We start from the raw sequence: 19,251 nt of genomic DNA on the forward strand, positions 1-19,251 counted from the left end.
GAGAGAAGAACCTATAATCATTTTAGATGACTATCTGTTCAGATATACAGGGTCTAAACTTTTAAGTGGACTGAAAACAATTTCTAAATTTGTGGCTTAGACCTTAAGTGCCTAGTTATGGATACTCAAGTTTGTGTATCCCAAAGCTTTGGATTTGGGCTTGCAATCACCACAATTCAAGACACAAAACAAGCTCACTGTGAAGTAAAAACATGGTCATGCAAATTCAGAAGCAGCTTTTGGTCCCTAAGATACACTAAATGTGATCAAGAACAGAAAGTGATGAGGGAGAACAACTTATTTAGAGTGCATCCTGTTTTGTAAACAGCAATAGCTGCATCTTTCTAAAGTTTTGTGCATCATGTAGTATCCTAAACTGGGATGAGAAAAGACCAAATGCAGCACTGGACAACAAGGGTCAATACATCCCTTTAACTGTAAGGGCTACTGGCTGTTAAGGACTATGAGGCTCCCTTGTGGACAGTGTGCCTGTGTAAAATCTGGCTTTTAAAACAATGCAAACATACAAAAATGGCCTTTACAAAAAAAAAAAGTTGATTTTGCTTACTCCCTGCCAAGAGAAACAGTTAGGATGTAGTGTCTTAAATAGTTCTTATCAATGATCATCCCATGAATTTATGCAAGAGACAATAAAACAAACCTCATTTAATGTTTTGATGAATATTTAAAAAGAGTCTGCAGACATTACCAGCAGATATTAAAGTGTCCGGTATGGATTATACACTGAGTTAGTGTTAAAAAAACAAAAAACAAAACCCCCCCCCCCCCCCCCCCCAAAAAAAAAAAAAAAAAAATATAGAGATGTTTCAATCCAATGGCCACTGAACAAAAAATGCTTTTAGAAACCATAGAAATATAACTACGGTAATAGTTACAGCAGCTGGGAAATAACTGTACTGTTCTATAACTTATTATAGTGCATTATAATAAAGTACCAACAATTAGAGAGGCTACAACTTTAATTTATGGCACGTCCTCAAACAAAGTTAGGACCTATGGACCTTGAAAGGCTACTTAAAGGAGGGGATCAGGTAGGAGAAAAGAAGGGCATATTTGTGTGTATGGGGGGAAGGGTGGGAACCTTATTTCAGGTTAGAAATCCATCGTCTTGGATGTCCCTCTAGGTCAGACAACAGATAGGATTATAAATTAACTAATCATACAAACAGTGCCATCATATTGGGAGATGACTGGATTCTTCTCTCTTCGTACATAAACCAAACAGGCTGTATTCCGGTAATCCATTAAGTAGCCTCATTTGTCAATTCCTTAAACAGAAAAGATTATGCATCAGAAGTACAGAATGTACCATAAAACATATCTTTATAACATGGAATCATTCAGTTATGCTATAAAAGGAATATGCCATAATTTTTACTAGCTCTTAGCCAATTTACAAAAATGAGGCTATAACTAGATGTTTCACATGGCAAATACATACAATGGAGTCGCATCTTACGTGGGGGTTAGATTCTAAAGTCAATGCGTAAGGCGAAAATCACGTATAATCAAAATTACCCTTGAAAATCCCTTAAATCGCCCATAAAGTACAATATACTCGGAAGTGAAAGTAAGCCGGTACGGTGTACTGGCAAGAGCCGGTACGCGATGCTGGATTGGACCGGCTTCCCCAGGTTGGCGATTTAAAGGATCCGGGGCTCCCTACAGTGGCTGGAGCCCTGGGCCTTTTAAATCGCCTCCTGAATCCTGCTGCCAGACCCCTGGGGTAGAGGCTGCAGGGCTCCGGCAGTGATTTAAAGGGCCTGGGGCTCGGGCCACTGTGAGGAGCCCGGCCTTTTAAAGTGCCGCCCAAGCCCGCCTGCCACTACCCCGGGGCTATGGCAGCCAGGCTCAGGCAGCACTTTAAAGGGCCCGGGGCTCCCCACAGCCAGAGTCCTGGACCCTTTAAAGCGCCGCCGGAGCCCAGCTGCCGGAGCCTCAGGGTAGCGGCGGCAGGGCTCCTGCAGTGATTTAAAGGGCCCGGGGCACCAGCTGCTGCAGGGAGGCCCGGGCCCTTTAAATCACCAGCCTGGGGAAGCTGGTCCGGTACGGCGTACCAGCTCTTGCCGGTACGCCATACCGGACTGTACGGGCTTACTTTCACCTCTGACAGTATCTTTAAACAGTAGAACCACACTCAGCACGGCGAGATGCTCACACTATGAGGCGCACCTGGGAACTGAGACGGATTGAGGGAACAGCAGATTCACGTCTCTCATCTCACGCTCACTCTGGGGCATATGCTCATTGAGTGAATGGTGGGCAGAATCATTATTTTTCTCTTTTTTTTTTGTCGAACGCGTATAGTTGAATTCGCGTAAGTTAAATGTGCGTATGATGCGACTCCACTGTACTGTTGTAACTCACTATGCCCCAGAGCTTGGGCTGCGTCTCTTGTATGGTGGAGGAGAGGAGACAACAAACAAGATGGGTAAAAGCGTTTAACACCACATGGAGGGGATGACATGGGATGCTCTTGAAATGGGGATCAGTTTTTCCACAGTTAAAATCCTAATTTAGCCAATTTGCACAGATTTTTCTGCATTTCATGGTGGGTGCTGTAATGCCCATCCGTACTAGTTTGTAATTTCATAGCCATCTCTGTGGTTGAATGCAGTAGCCGCCAGAAGACCCAGCAATTTAAGAGACAAAAGGTGAGGAAGAATGTCTCATCCATGCGCAATAGCACGGGAATTTAGGTAGGCAAAATTATATGACATGTTTTGGAACATGGCCTCATCAGCAAGGCTGATGCCGCCTTTTGGGATCTTAACTAGATGCAGCCAACCCCTCTGTTTTATACCATCTTTCAGAGGAAGCAACTTGGACAGCACAATGCACCATGCAGAGACCTTCCTTCAGTTCCAACTCTAAGGAAAGAATGCCAATTTTCGCCAAAATAAGAAAATCACTACAAGAAATAGTTAGTGCAACTTCAAATAACACCCAAGGTTTTATTTTATTTTATATTTGGTTAGAGATCTCACATCAAGTGAGAAGTCAAACAGCTAAGCTTAAAAAATAAATCTAATGAGATCGCAGCACCAGGACTCAGCATACTGCATAAGTTACAATGAAAACACTGTTTATTAGATGCACCATTAGTCTTTTTTACCCTGGAGCAAAAGGTCATACTCTGAGGTCTTTAGGTGTTAATTATTAAGTGAATCCTGTCTGATTTCTGGTACAGTGAAATGCAGTGATGAAGTTACTAAGTTAAGGACAATTTACAATTTGGCAGCTTCTGTATAAATGGCCTTGCTGCACTAGTGTTCCAGATACTGTACTAGCAAGGAGAGAGATTCTTTTCCCCAGTAGTAGCTCTAGCATCACAAGGTTGCCCAGAAGGCACATGACTAACAACTGTGTTGTTGCCTGGTGCTGATTCACTGCATACAAGACAGGAAATTTAACCCGCTGTTAAATTAAGTAAATTATCTTCTAATTGACACTGCAGCTCCAATGCAGTCATCAAGCCTCAAATGAGTCAGTGGGGTTACTGTAAATAAGAAAGAATATGACCAAATGTGACTGTTTTAAGAGGGAAGTCCCTTATAATTAAAGGGATTTTTTCCTTTTGAGTTTGTTAACCAGTTTCGATTTTATATTTTTTCCCCTGAAGCCTACCGTATAAATAATACATTAAAAGCCCATCTGTGCATGCTTGCCTTAATTTCTTTTCAAAACCTTAGCTATATTTTTAAGTTTGTCTTTAGTTAGTGAACCCTCACCTCATGATAACTTGAAAACAAGAGGAGGAACATGATCTGAAGGTCAGAGTGATTCAGAGATTCTGTTTTCCCAGGCCTTTATTCCTGCAGGTGTCATGTGAGAGCTGACAAGACTTAGTTTTAGTGGGTGGGGAGGAATTAAGACTGACATTGGTTCCAAGCATGAGAGTTTAGATATGCACTTAGATTACTGCAGAAAGCATTTTTAAACAAATAAACCCAACATTTTGAAAAATAATAATCATAACAAACATAAGTGGGCAAAGTATTAACTTGCTTTCTAATGTCAAATTTCATATTGTTGCAGGTGTCCCACGTGTGGTCAGGAATCAGTACTGCAATTAAAACTGAAGAGTTTTCTCATTAAGCTGGTTAAAAATTTACCTATTTGTATAAATTTGTTTTTATAAAGTACTGACTTGTAACTGGGTTTTCCAGCCAGGGCCCTCCTTCGAGTGCTGCACTATCCACTTAAGCGGTAGCTCATCAACCTCACTTTCAGATATGTTCCAGAGTTAGTAAATCAAAGGCAAGTCTCTCAATTTGATTTTTACCATAAAAAACTTTCTGACAAGTGCAGGCCACACACAGTCTTTAAAGACCATAGGAAAAAAAAGTAGCATTGAACAGTATGAGCAACAGACTGAATTGAAACAAATTATTTTCAGATCATTAGAAAAGTGTTCCAGAGTCATTAAGGGTTTGGGTGAGTGTTTCAGAAACACTGTTTCAGAAATTTATGGCCACCGTGCTGTTAAGTTATCTGCTTCAGGCTGACAACTTGCCTTTTGTATTTTTTTTAAAAATAAAGCTCAAAATAAGCCACGTGGGTCTCTATATTGTAAGAATGCAAAACAATGTATATAAATAAGACATTTGTGTTTCTGCTATTCAAATAAACTATTTTTAAACTTTGCTGATCTACAGTTAACTTCCTTTTAAACAAAAGATCAACTGTGACTGAAAATAAATATTTACCGCACATGCACACAATTCTTCCCATTTAAATTTTTTTTTTTTTTTAAATGCATAGGCCTACTAGGCTCTCTTCTCTTTATACACACGGACAAGTCTAGTTAGTTATATTGGAGGATGCAAAGTGTATATGAGCAAAATTATGAAGCTGATTAGTTTGCTAAGTCTGTACAAATAGACCAATAGTTCCAAGTGGATCAGAACAGAAAACATATTCAAATTGTTTGAACTCCTATATCTCTCGCAAGGAGAACTGAAAATACATTTGCTTTTTATGACTTTAAGCAAGGCCCTCAATGTAGTTTAAATGAAAAGAAGAACAGGACACAGGCTAAAACGCTTATTTTAACTCTCAGTTATGCCATGCTACTGCAGAGAATATGATCCTCTGTCAGCATGCTTCAAAGGGTACATCTTGTATACTAGATGTACAAATCAAATAAAAAAAAAAAAGCACCATGGACTATACAGTCCAAGTTTTTATGCAGAATTCTGCATAAAAACTTACAGCACAATGGGATGAGTTCCAGCATTCACCTGAATTTTCTTACTAACTATAGTCTTAATTCCCACCCTTAACTTTTCTTTGTGTGCATGAGCAACAAAGAGCACTGAAAATTTTCTTGTTGAGAACAAAAGGAAGATAAATACATTTAAACTAGTGTAGAGACCTTGTAGAATTATCTAGTTCAAATAACTAACCTGAGATGTACTTTGCTCCGATTAACATTATCATGCTACTCACTATATAAAAACCCAAAGGCAGACTAGAGAAGATACTAGAGTCACCTGATGTCATCCAGTAGAAGGAGTTTCCAGTCAAGCAAATCAAAAGAGAAATATATATAAATTGCAATATTTGTGTTAAGAATCTCATGAACAGCAAAAAAGTTACAAAAGAGTAGTAACATCTGCAAAAATGTTATTAAAAGTGTTACATGCACACCATATAGAGATAAGCCCAAGCCATGTACATTTGAATCTGGATCCAGAATCCTCTAGCTTTCAAAGTTATTAGGTAGAGCCCATCTCTAATATTATTCAGCATAAAGCAACAAGCAGAAAGCAAGTGCAACAATTCCAAAACAAGAGTGAAGGCAAATACCAAAGATTCTCCCAGTGGTAACCTGAGATGACTGTAAGCAGATTTTGGTAAATAGTTATATTCTGCTTATCACTTCAGGTGAAAAGGGAATTAAGCATATTTTTTGAGGGCTGGCAGAATTTTCAATTTTGTTAATGGGGAAACATCCTGTATACACACTTCATTCTCTGGCTGCTGGGGATTTTAGGGTACATAATATTAGAGTTTGTCCCATGTAAGGCATCCCAGACACAACTGACAGTTTACTGAAAAAGAACTTTTGTCATTTGTATTAAGATTATGTATTTGCTCTTCTAGGGATTCCAGATAAATTTGTTTTTTGCGCTTGTGACATTCAACGAAGTATGTTTACCTAGTCCAATCCTTTTTAAAAAAATGACAATGAACTGAGTGTTTAAATGTACATTGAATTAATAAGATGTCCAATTATTATGCATTTAAGCTGTCCCCAGGAGCAAGGTAATTCCGTCTAGTTGCTGCAGCTTCCCTCTTTCAAAATGCTTCACTCACAAGCTCTTCATTTTCTCTTGAATTTGGTTCTTAAATCCAGTTTTTATAACATTGCAAGATAGTAGTATTTTTTGTGTGCTCTAGAGAAATGCATATAGCATTGTGTGCTTTAAATCTCTCTCCTTCCCCAAATAAATTTATTATAATCCTAATTTGAATAGTCTAGCTCAAACATGGTCAGAAATACTTTCACTGATCTTAGGCCAGTGCTACATTTACATTACTAACACGGATTGAAAATGTGTTTTGCGTGGAGCTTGAGTTACAACTTCTCTTTCCCCCTCTGAGGACGGGTTGCCCTTTCACTGAGAGAGGGCAGCATGCAGCATGGACCATTTCTATTGCTCATTTAGCTCAGATCAAAATCAGCCTTATTTTATAGGCCTGAATCTAGACTATTCTTAATTAGTGGATGATTACACTCCAAATCTGGCAACAGCAGCGGGACAGACAGCTTTTGTTTAAATTGAACTTGCTAATACCACATAGTATGAAATGATATGCTACTTTAAAAATGTAGCTATTGTTTAGTTGTTCAGAAAGTTGTTGCTTTCTCTGTATGGGGCATATAGTAAGTCCCATGTTATTTTGACTTCATAAAAATTAGTACATGGATTCTCAACCTGTGGGTCACAATTCAGGTTTCAAGGAGTTGTGACCACCTTCCTCTCACACCTACCCCCCTCCCCTTTTTTTTTTTTAAACAGGGACATGAAGGTCCTAAAACATTTTCCTTTTGTAGCATGGGGTCATGTTATGGAAGTGTTTGAGAACCACTGTATTAACTCATAGCTGTCCCAGCTTTATACTGTGTTTGCACTCTTAATGTAGACATCTTTACTGATGTAGTTCAGAGAAAGCCACAGTCTGCTCTTGGTTTACATCCCCAAGATTTTAATATCTTTGCATTGACTCAAACATTACAAGTAAATCTCATTAATAATTACATAGCAAAATGCACTTACTTCCTGTTTGATTTGTTTTACATCTATAGCCCTTTTACTGCAAATAATATCTTTTTCAATTAAGCTAAAGGATCTGATAACGCCAACAAGGAAATAGGCCATTATCCTTTCAACTGTACAGTTTATTTTTTAAAAGGAATAATGAATCCTTAAGTTAAATAGCTTGTTTTTACATGATTTCAGAGCTCCAGCGATAAAGATTTTAAATGTTAAATGCTGTTTTCTTAGAAGCAGAGCTAGACAGTTCTAAAATTTAATAAAGTGCTAAAATTTAATAAAAAAGCAATTTTTAAAAAACAAGAAGTAAGGATTTTTTTTCTGTCTTTTACAGGAGAAAAATACGTTTCTGTAATATAGAAGGCTATTGAGGTTTTGAAGGACATTCAACTTGTGCTAGTCACTGAAGTATGAAATATAATGGTTTACCATTTGCCTGAGGTTCGGATATCTCCCAGCCCATTGATTTCATTACAGCTTTCTTCCACCTGGCATAGCGATATTCACTTTCTGGAATCACAAAGAGGAATTAATGTACTTTCACTTTAGTTTTTCCACACATTAAATTCATCATTAAACTTTTGTCCTGCAAAGATTTCCCAAAGCATACACAGCAGTTACTTAAGAACTCATCTCCATTACAACAGAATGTCTGAAGTGATTAAAAAAACAAAAAACCAAACAAAAACTAATGCATGAGCAACTAGCAATTTATCAATTCTTCAGAACTCCAAACATTTACAGAGTAAGGATTACATACTCTATTCTCTACTGCACTTCACTTAGAATCATGGAAATGTAGGACTGGAAGGGACCTCAGTAGGTTATCTACCCCAGTCCCCTGCACTGAGGCAGGACTAAGTATTAGACCATCCCTAACAGGTGTTTGTCTAGCCTGCTCTTAAAAATCTCCAATGACCAAGATTCCACAACCTCCCTAAGTAATTTGTTCCAGCACTTAACAACCCTGACAGAAAGCTTTTCCTAATGTCCAACCTAAACCTCCCTTGCTGCAATTTAAGACCATTGCTTCTTGTCCTAACATCAGTAGTTAAGGAGAACAATTTATAACAACCTTGTATGTACCTGAAGACTTATGTCCCTCCTCCCCCCCGCCCCAGTCTTCTCTTCTACAGACTAAACACATTCATTTTAATCTGTCCTCATAGATCATGTTTTTTAGACCTTTAAGCATTTGTTGCTCTCCTCCCTCTTGATTTTCTCTAATTTGTCCACATCTTTCCCAAGTGTGGTGCCCAGACCTGGAGGCCTTACTCCAGGCTAATACATCCCAGAATGATGTTGGCTTTTTTTTTTGGATACAGTATAACTTTGTAGACTTATATTTAGTTTATTATCCACTAAACCCCAGATCCTTTTCTGCTGAACTCGTTCCTAGGCAATTATTTGCTGTCATTCTGACTCAACTACGACTCAATACAGGTGAAACTAAATATGCTGGGATATGGGCAGTGGAGAATCAGGCTTTAAAACTCAACTTTTCCCCTACAAATTCACTAGGTAGATTTGTAAGTAATAATTCAAATTGAAGCAGTAGTACAGTTTCAAATCCTTTGAAGTTAATATATCAGGAGAGGGAATTGATAGAAATGTATTGCTGTTAAAAACACCCAGACAGAAAGGTTGTGCAAAGAGCATATGCAATCAAATATTAAAAACCTCTACTAAAAAGGGAGAAATGCTTGAGTCTTGCATATGTATTAATTATAATGCCAAGTTTCTGTCTCCAGAAGTATCTAAGAACAGATGCAAGATAACACATTAGTTAGAACAGTGAGCTAATTTTAAACATAACGACCTGCTCTACATAGACAGCCCTAAAATTATAAAAAGTTGGCCCCGTCTGAAGCCTTGAAATCTGGCAACTGTGTGGAATCTTTAGGGGCCACTAGCATCCTCTACCAACAATTTTCAACAGTGTGGAATCAGAGGAGGAAGTGGGATGTTAACAGTTTTTAATTGGTTGAAACCAAAAGCCTCCAAATCAAGCCACACTAAATGACAAGCTCCTATATAAAGAGCTATGGTATGAAGTCATTTTTGCCTGCTCCGTCATTATTATCCAACTATTGGCAAAGCAAGCAGATGGAACCCACACCTCCCTCCTAAAAAGCCAGAACATCAAGCACTGCAGACCTGTCACCACAGTCTGAGAACTTGTACTGCTAATTATCAATAACCATCTTTATACTGCGGTGTTCAACGGCATCAAGAAATGACAGAGTTTGGTCAACCATTCAATTTAAATTTATATGTATGCGGACAGAAAGGGTTTGGGGGTTGGGGGGAAGGAGGGTTTCAGATCATTTTAAAGTTCAAACTTCAAAATTTCTTTTACCCTCGGGATTGATCTGTGGTTCAAATCGTTCCCATGTCACTGCTGTCAAATCCCCAGGATTCAGACTCCAAACTCCAACTCCTTCTGCTGCTCCAGCTGCCATTGCAGCTCCTAGTGCTGTTGTTTCAGGCATTGATGGCTTCACTAAAGTGAAACAAAGGAACACAAACCATTTTTCTTTATGGGTCAAAGCGCATAGACAAAGAGTTCTAACTGGGCTATTATACACCTAGCTTCCCTAAGGTTTAAAGTTTGCAAACCTCCCTTTAACACAGTTGTCATGGTTCCTGGTCTAATATGTCTGACCTCTTTGGAGCACACACCCCTCAAGCTTCTAGGCTTCTCACTCTCAGAGTGGGCCTCGGGCTGTGGTTCCCAGATGCTAACCACTATTACCTCAACAAGGACGACTTATGTTCAGTCCTGTGCCCTCAGTCAGTGACTTGTGGTTATCACAGTGACCATATAATAGCCTTCTTAAAAGCTAAGTATTATTTATTTAGAACAAAAACATTTCAGAGAAAATGTATTAAAAATAATAGACAGACTATACACACACATCTAGCTAAACAGGTGTCTCTCCATCTTCCACAGGGGGAAGGGAAGCAGGAGGGAGACACTTCTCCCTCCTGTCTCCTGAGGGGAGACACTTCTCCCCTCAGTCTTTCTGATCACTTCCCTTCTCAGAGAACACATCGCTTTAATTCTTTACAACCCTTTGATTTGTTAACTCTCAGCAATGGCAAAAACAAGGCTGGCAACTTCAATGGAGACAGAATATAGGGTTCTCAAAGTTATGAAATGTGTGCCAGGGATTTCTTACCGGGGAGCCGTTGTGTTGCCTTCCTGCTTGTTTTTCCAGCAGCCCATATTAAGCTAGCTCAATACACTGACACAGAAAATTCTATTATCTCAATACAACTATACGGAAACTACCCTGGCCAGGTCAGATACCACATTAATAAATTACATATCAGTATTCACAGCAGCTCCACATCTGTCACAACAGTATGACAATAAGGGTTTGGGAAAGGTGTTCTATTCTCACTGTTGCTGAAGTTCTGCATTCCTATAAAGTTTTCTGGTGTAATACTGCAAGAGACTTTAAACAACAACTCACTTAGAGCAATGGCACTCAGTCTCAAGAGCTGAAGAGCCTTTTCACCATACAATGGCTTTGCAGGCACAGCTTGATGCCCTTTACTATAATCAGGTTGCGCTGCTGTTGTATCAATACCTTTGGTCTCTGAAACTTCATTTGCTGAAGAAGTGGCTCTTTATTCCCCTCAGCCTGCCTCTTCCGAGGGAGGCATCTTATCTAGGTTTCTACACTACATTCACCACATTAATACATAGTTTAGGGATTTTCCATTTGCTTCTCTTCCCTCTCAACCCTCCTCTTCATAGCCAATGTGGGAGATACCACTTCCTTTCCAAATCATTAGGTGCAGAAGACAGTGACTTTTCTCCCCCATCTTTCCACATTCTACACCAGGGATCAGCAACCTTTGGCATGCGGCCCGCTAGGGTAAGCACCCTGGCGGGCTGGGCTGTTTGTTTACCTGCCGTGTCTGCAGGTTCGGCTGGTCGCGGTTTGCTGTCCCAGGCCAATGGGGGCTGTGGAAAGCGGCGCAGGCTGAGGGATGTACTGGCCGCCGCTTCCCGCACCCCCCATTGGCCTGGAGCGGCGAACAGTGGCCAGCAGGAGCTGCGATCGGCCAAACCTGCAGACGTGGCAGGTAAACAAACTGGCCTGGCCCGCCAGGGTGCTTACCCTAGCGGGCCGCAGGCCAAAGATTGCCGATCCTGGTTCTACACTGTGTCATGGAACTTCCTTCCACTTAAGCCACATGGAAGAGCTGGGAGGGCGGGAAAAAGAGTACAACTCCTAGCAGCTGCCACCCTACTGGCGATTTTGTTTAGGGCTCCCCCATATGTATTATGCAGCTGGGGTGCAGTCTTGTGAATTGGCCTCTACATCAGACTCCAATGACCTACATGAGGGTTTAGAATCTGAACTCGGATGAGAAACCTTGCCTAAGCAGTACCTGCATTAGATCTTAGACCTCTACTATGGTGCTGTAATCTTCAGTAACAAAAGTCAAAGAGCCAAGCACCTCTAGAATACTACAATCCTTATTGGGCCTCAGACACTCCCCTCCCACAAACTGGGCTATACAGGGCTTTTATTTAAATCCCCACCCCACCCCAAACAGTGATGGGAAGGACAGCAGCAAAAAAGCTAATACCCACATTTGAGGTTTGTTCAGCTTTTTAGACCCTTATTTTGCTTTTAAGAAGTCTAAACAGTCAGTTTGCACTTACCTACTTGAATGCAGAGAATATCTGCTTGAAGCTGCATGAGAATCTTGTTGTTGGTCATTCCTCCATCTACTTGTAGCTCACTCAGTGGTATCCCACAGTCCTTGTTCATAGCATCCAAAATCTGAAAGAAGAGCACTACATATTATACAGTTCACTGTGCAGAAACACAAGATCCTCTTTCAACAAAAAGAAAGATTGTTGAAGAGTTCCAGACTGAGAACATTCTTCTGAAGTCCTATTCCTCCACAAAACAGAAAACAGGCAGACACAATACTGGTTTGCTCCCACATTACTCAAACATATTCCAATATACTCTTAAAATGTGTGTGTATGGGAAAGGTGTTATATTCTTATTACTACAGGACATGTAGAGAGTCTACAAACCATGCTTAAAAGGCCCATATACATAGGACCTGAATAAAAATAGATCTAACCTCTAGAGGTGAGAAGATGGCTTCATCTTCACACAAAGTTGACCCCGGAGACTCAGACTACCAAATGGAGACCTTTGACTGCCTAGACAGGTTGTTTAGAGGTCTTCAACAGTTCCTTGGGCACGGAAGAGGAACTGAGGTGAAAGAGGGTCATAAGGATTTACTGATGGCAGTTCATAAAAAGAATGAACTTGGAATGCTGTGATTTATTGTAGGGGGTAAAATACCTCCAACTTCAACTGGAATTAAAGCACAGAAAAATGTTCTGATTCTTTTTGTGAAAAAGCAAAATAGGGACAGGGGAAGAGCATTTCTGTGACAAGTTTACCTGCATTTTGTGCGAGCCTTCAAGCAGAAAGAAAATAAAATGAGGAGATTCAATTTACTATTTTAGCAGTCAGACACCCAACGAGGGGCTCATATTGTTGTGATGAGGGCCAAATAAGCACCAGAGAGAGACAAGACTACTTAAAACAATCACAAAGTCAATAGTAAGATTCACTCCTGACAGCATGAGCAGGGACACCAACCTGCTTGCAACTCCACTCACTGCTCTCTTATCTCAGGGGGCTCAGTGTGCCAGCTAGCCCAACCTCAAAAGCAGGTGGAACCAGGCCAACCAGCAGACATACTGATTCCAACCTCTCTTAGGGGGCCTACATCACTGAAGCTTTATGAATCCTGAGGCAAAATTCTAGCTGCCTTTCCCCAGTAATATTCCTCATCCACCAGTGATTACAGCCGGCCTGTAACCGCAGAAGTTGCAAATTGCAGTCCCCTGTAACCAGAGGGGGGTGTGTGTGCGCGCGTGTGCATTTTATCAGTATAAAGATACATGCAAGGTTCAGGATTAGACTGTTGGCCCATCAGAGCAGGGACTTTTTTTTTTGGTATAGCGCTCAGCACAATGGGGCCCAAATTAGCACCAGACACTATCATAACAAGTAATTAATACTACAAGGTGAAATACTTACAGAGGAGAACAAGTCTAGAGGTGGAATATGCACTATGGTCCAGATTTGTAAAGCTATCGAAGCATTGCTGTGCTCAATATTGCAACACCTACCTGATTTAACAGCCTAAATCTCACTGACTATCAATGGGATTTAGATTCTTAAATGCCTAAATCATTTTTTGAAAATGAGATTTAGGCTCGTAAATCAGATAGGTGTTGCAACACTGAGCACAGCAATGCCTCGATACCTTTACAAATCTGGGGCTACTAAACTTAACTGGATCTTTTCATCAGTTTGTAGGAGAAATTTTTAAATACCACAAGTCATTATTGTTCATAGTCAAACTCAAAAACAAGAAAACCCCAGAAGTTAGGAACAAGTTTGCCTTTACCTCTCGTGTTTGAAAGCAGACAGCCTCTAATGCAGCGAAGGCAATGTGGTTTTTATTTGTAAACTGAGTAAGGCCACAGATAATACTGTTAAGACAAAACAGATAATAAGTGACTAGGATCACTAATCTTGATCAGATTATGTTTAAGTCTTACATCTGAGATTTTCAAGCACATTTGTATTGCACTGTGTACAGATACTGTGATTTAAAGCTAGAGCACCTAAAAATAGAAAAAACCTCTTATGGTAATGTTTTAAAATCCCATTGAATATTCTCTCCTTGGATCTTAATACTAAAAATTTCTGTTTTACATAGAGAACACGATTATCTTTATAACATGGACACTTTATTTCATTACCTCACAGGGAAAAAACAAACCAACTAATATTACATTCTACTAATTTCCGCCCCCCAAAAAAGATGAAGTGTGCAAACAGGGTGACCTCCCCAGGCAAACCATCTTATGTTTCAAAAGAACCTCTGATTTCCACCGTATACTATATATCTGTTCTTTCAGTTCTCACATAAGGGCTTCACTGGGGACAGGACTATGTTCTTGGTATGTTAAACTGGCATGTTACCCAGTCTGCTTTAAACAAGTAATAGTCAAGAGTTCTAACAAAAGGAGTTTTGGGTCTAAGTAATGTAGTATTTGCCCTTAGATAAATTGCATCAAGTTAAGGTACTCTGAATATGATAAGTCAACCTAATTTCTCCAACAGTTCTGCATCTGAATGATGCATTAACATACAGTACACATAAACCCAGTTTGACACCATAAGGAGTATAAGCCAATTTTTTATGTGATTTTAGACATTCTCTTAGAATTGATTTTGGCATGGGTCACAGCTAACAAACGTTAAACAATGGCCTGAAAAATTAGCATCGGTATTTTTATACAGAATTTTGTATTAATAAAAAAAATCTTAAACAGGTGGACAAGAGATTCAACAGGACTGCACAGGTGTGTCACTAAATAGGATGCCTATTTTAAAGTTTTAACAGATGAGGCTACCCTACCCCCACTTTCTCCTCCATCCTTCTTTTTTTTCCCCAAAGGACAATAGATTAAATGACCTCTTAAGAATTTTAAGAAAATTATTTCACATTTAAATAATGCTTGTGGTGCTCCCACATGTCCCACTGCCAAGGCCCATTGAGACCGGGGAAAGTCAGCAGCAGCAGACCGCAAATGTAAGAGACTACTACTTGAAACAGCAGCTGGTTAAATCTGAAACAAGGATGGGGCATGGGAATACACTAGACAGAACCCAGTAGGCTGGAAAGAGGGAGAGCTGGCCATGAGCATGTGTCCTCCTCCAAAGAAACGATAGTTATGGGACCCACATTGAGAACCCTTCTCACCATGGGATAGTTAAAACTATCCGGAGGACGTGTGGGGAGCATTGATGAACTGAACTTGGACAGTTCTCAGCACCGAGTTCCCCACTTCCTACTGTTGTTGCTTGCTGGTTCCTAGTGACTCTTCTAGAGGAGAGGAAGTAGGCCATAGTATGTGCCTACTTAGAGGTATGTCCAAGGAGATGAAGTCACACAAGCTCTGCTTCCTCAACTCTTCCTGTGGCAGATTAAAAGCGCACCAGAAACCAGCAGGGAATATGGAAAGGAAAGCAGCAGAAAACGCAACCGTAAGGAAGGTTGAGATCTTCTTCAGCACTGCCCCCAAAACTCACCCATCACAATTAATTTCCGCTTCACTCTTCCTACCACAGACTGCCAGGCTCCTGAGGTAAGGTGGAGACTTTGGCTTCTCCCCTGGTCCACAGCCAGCTGCATCTCTCAAGGGTAGGTTTCTTCCCTGATTTCTCTACTGAGATTTTTGTTTTGGGGAAGGATGCTGAACACAGAACTTCCTGCTCATGGGTGTATTGTAGATAGCTGTTTGGTTTGAGCAGCAGCCACCATCACTACTACCGGCTGTGTACCACAAGTAGCCCCTGCTCCAGGCCCCTTTTGGTGAGACAACAGGGGATGGTGCTCTCAGGGGACCCAAAAACAAATTCAAGAAAATTTATGTTTTGAAAGGTCCAGGATGGTTAGTGGTTCTGGTTGCCCTCTAGCAGCCACCTATGGATTTTTCATAATATAATTAGCCATTCCTGCAAATACAATAGTTATCCTTACCCTCGTGCACTAGGTTCCCAGTAAGGTGCATATAATCCTGAGAATGCTGGGACAAAGTAGCAGCCATAAGAAGTTCCCACTTCTGCAGCAAGTTTTTCTAGCACACACACAAAAAGCCTTTAGTTTTCACAAATACAATATCTAAGGCTAAAGAAACGTTTGATTTGGCCATCTGCTCCAGAGATTATTTAAGAGACAAAATGCTCAAACACACAACACATTTATGAAAACCATTAACAAAATTAACTGCAGTTAGAAGATACCACATGGCTACTCTGATACCTAGATGGTTGTATTATTGTTATTCAGCCAGTTACAATGTTATTCAATGGAATTTGGGCACCGAACCCCACATAGGTCCTTGTGGGAAAAAAAAAGAAAAAAAAAAAAAGCTGAAATTTGTTACCAGGAACACACCAAAAAATTGATATCACAGGACTAGGATCTATTTGCTTCTGAAAAAGCAAGATGTTTCAGGGTCTGAGCAATGCCCGATTAGGTTATGTCTACACTAGAGCTGGAAGGTGTCTTTTCCAGCTTCAATACATATACTTGCACAAGTTTGATCAGAGCTAGCACACTAAAGATTAATGTGCCAATCTTTATTGCACCAAAGATTGACAGGACAGGCTAGTCACCCCGAGTACAATCCCGTCTGAAATCCTAAGTATGTTCTCAGGGTGGCTAGCCTATCCGGCTGTCGGTGTAGGTAAGGCTACCTTGCTGTTTTTTAACACGCTAGCTCAAATCAAAGCTAGCATGGGTATGTCTATCTGAGCTGGAATTTACCCCTCCAACTCCTGTGCAGACATACCCTTAGATTTCAGTTATGAGGAGCCATTTTATTTCTCCCTTTGCAATTCTGGATATTTCATTTGGTTCTTGGAAGGGACAGTATATTTAAGAGTTGCACTTCTGAAAGTTTTACCTATCATCATTAAAGGTAGCACCTGTGCCAACCTTAACTGAAAAATGATGGAAAAGAGTATTGCTTGGTTTCCTCTCCCATCCAACTTATTTGCTTTCTGCATCTGACAATACTGTAGGGTCTGTTTCATCATTTCCCCTGTATTGTGAAGTAAATTTCCCCTGTTTGTGTGGATCAAAACATAGAAACCAAGAATAAGAATATGCAATTGTCAACCACAAAAACTGGTGAGGAGAACTTAGGGTCATGCATAGGATTTGCAACTACTTTCAACTCTTCTGAAACGGAATAGATTTTATGCTGACAATGTCCCTTTAAAAAAGCAGTCATGTGTAGACAATACATTTTCCCTCTAAAGAAGTTCTCTGGGATCAACCACAGATGACAATAATAAAGGTATGTTCCTAAATGTTGAGGAATGCTGACAAAAACTGAAGATTAAACACTAAAATTTTCAGAAGTTCAGTTGCAGTTGTGCAGGAATTATGCAACCCCAGCTCCCACTGAAGTCAGTGGGAACTGGGGATTCTCAGCACTTCAGGATATATCTGTCGAAATATGGATTTAGGAGCTTAATTTTAGAAAATAGGTTCAATACTTGACTGTTACCATTTTTTTTTTATTATAATACAAAACAAAGTCTATTCAGATTTGGTGTAAAACTTACAAGACTTTGGTCAATGACAACAAAGGCTCCTTTCTTTTTCAAAATTTTATCCCTTGTATATGGTTAATTTTTCAGAAATCAATTCTGTTCCAAAATTTCAAAGCATTACACACCAGCATTTTTAGTTTAGTTTAAGAATATAAAAAAAGTGTTAGCTACCCAGGTTTCTACTAGTTAATCCATTCTCAGGCAAAATGGATCATTCTCAGATATCATATTCACATTCCAAGTTAAATGCCATTTGGAACAGTCCAGCAAATGGCGGTATTAATCTTCCAATGAACTCCATGCACAGAGCGCTCTGCAGGTCGGGGGCTTCAGTCCCACGTTCCCAGACTATGAAATAAGTTTGTAGGTGTTGTGACACAATTTTCAGTGGACTACACAGTGAGACCTGTATACTATTTATCCCAAATGTCTCAATATTAAAATGAACCAATAAATCTGCTATGTCAGTGTAGCACAGCTCTTAGTAATTTCTACATATTTCAGCAGTAACAAGGTTTTGCTAGACTAGAAGCAATGCTACATGTAAAAAATATAACTTTACATAATCTTTTTTAGTAATTGCAAAAAGGACTGGTATACACTTATGCATGTTTTACTGTAGTCCCGCTCTTCTATTTTCCTTGCATCTTTTGACCTTTTATTCAACACTAGAGACTTCAAGACAGTGTTCGCCCTCTATTCAGTTTCAAAAACATTTACAAGTTATGAATACTCACCAACTTCACTTGAAGACTTTACGATACCAAGATTGTCCCTTAGCCAACGAACAACAGCACCAGCTATGGCAACAGAGCCCTAGGAAAACAAGAACGGTCATACATGGAGTTTACTAATTTCTAGCATAAAAAAAAATCAGAGTCCAGAAAGGTGGGACAAAAATGCTATCATCTTTGCAGAGCTCTAAATTGTACTTGAACAACCCTTTGGAGCCATGGGCAGTCCAGCGGCTGGGGGAGTATCAGAGCACAGCAGTGCAGGGAAGTCAACACTACTCCAGTTCTCTACCACATGGAGATTTCCCCTCCATCCCGAAGAACTGTCAAGATATTGGTCAGACTGGCTTTATGGCCCAGGCCCCTGAGCTGTCACATTTGGACTTCAGTATACACAGTTGCGAGGTCTGAATGTCTTATGCATTCCAACCTAAGGCCTCCAAATCCTGATGATAAACTTCAGGCCCATGAATAGTTCCACTGACTTTGGAGTGACTACTCATGTGCTTAGTGTTTGGAGGATCAATGTCTAAGAACATTGAGCCTTCCCACAGGTTTGGTAGATGCTCCTGATATTTTAGAAGTTTGCTCTAAAAAACAACAGCATTAGAAGATGACAAAGCAATACCTAGTCATGCTTGCCCTGAGTGAAGATGATTAGTTTTAAGGGTAACAGTGTGTATTTAAGAATGGAATAGAATATTAGGACTTCCTCTTATTTTTCCTTTTTGTTTACTGTATGTGTAAAGGTCTGTCATAAGGCTGGAAACATTTTGACATAATTAAGGTTTTTGTGCACATAGAAGGATTTACTCTTCCATCTGCTGGACAGAGTTTCTGAATCAAGATTCCAAGAATGAAAAGAAAAAAAGAATGGTGTCAAAAAGAGGGGGCAGGAGCAATTGCCACATATACTTACTTCTAGTGCATAATATACAGGTTTGTCTCTGCCCAGTTTGTAAGCCACTGTGGTCAGAAGGCCATGTTCAGACAAAACAGGCTAAAAAATAAAATATGGAT

General features: G+C 40.0%; 1 protein-coding gene across 4 annotated transcripts in view; it reads right to left on the minus strand.

The window, feature by feature from the left end:
- Positions 1-788: 788 nt before the first annotated feature.
- The window catches only part of GK (glycerol kinase), a 37,407-nt gene continuing 18,944 nt past the window's right edge, over positions 789-19,251 (minus strand). For 2 of the 4 annotated variants that reach the window (XM_034754857.1, XM_034754847.1), the window contains 9 exons: positions 19,151-19,231; positions 18,235-18,313; positions 15,915-16,011; positions 13,770-13,854; positions 11,989-12,109; positions 9,664-9,807; positions 7,734-7,814; positions 5,430-5,516; positions 789-1,289 (listed from right to left, as the gene is read on the minus strand). In XM_034754857.1, the coding sequence (XP_034610748.1) occupies positions 1,276-1,289; positions 5,430-5,516; positions 7,734-7,814; positions 9,664-9,807; positions 11,989-12,109; positions 13,770-13,854; positions 15,915-16,011; positions 18,235-18,313; positions 19,151-19,231 (789 nt within the window). In that variant the 3' untranslated portion in view covers positions 789-1,275. Of the gene's footprint in view, positions 1,290-5,424; positions 5,517-7,733; positions 7,815-9,663; positions 9,808-11,988; positions 12,110-13,769; positions 13,855-15,914; positions 16,012-18,234; positions 18,314-19,150; positions 19,232-19,251 lie in introns of those variants that run through there. The other 2 variants (XM_034754874.1, XM_034754866.1) reach the window with 2 other exon arrangements.

Source organism: Trachemys scripta, chromosome 1, assembly GCF_013100865.1.
Source record: "Trachemys scripta elegans isolate TJP31775 chromosome 1, CAS_Tse_1.0, whole genome shotgun sequence".
Taxonomy (NCBI): Eukaryota; Metazoa; Chordata; order Testudines; family Emydidae; genus Trachemys; species Trachemys scripta.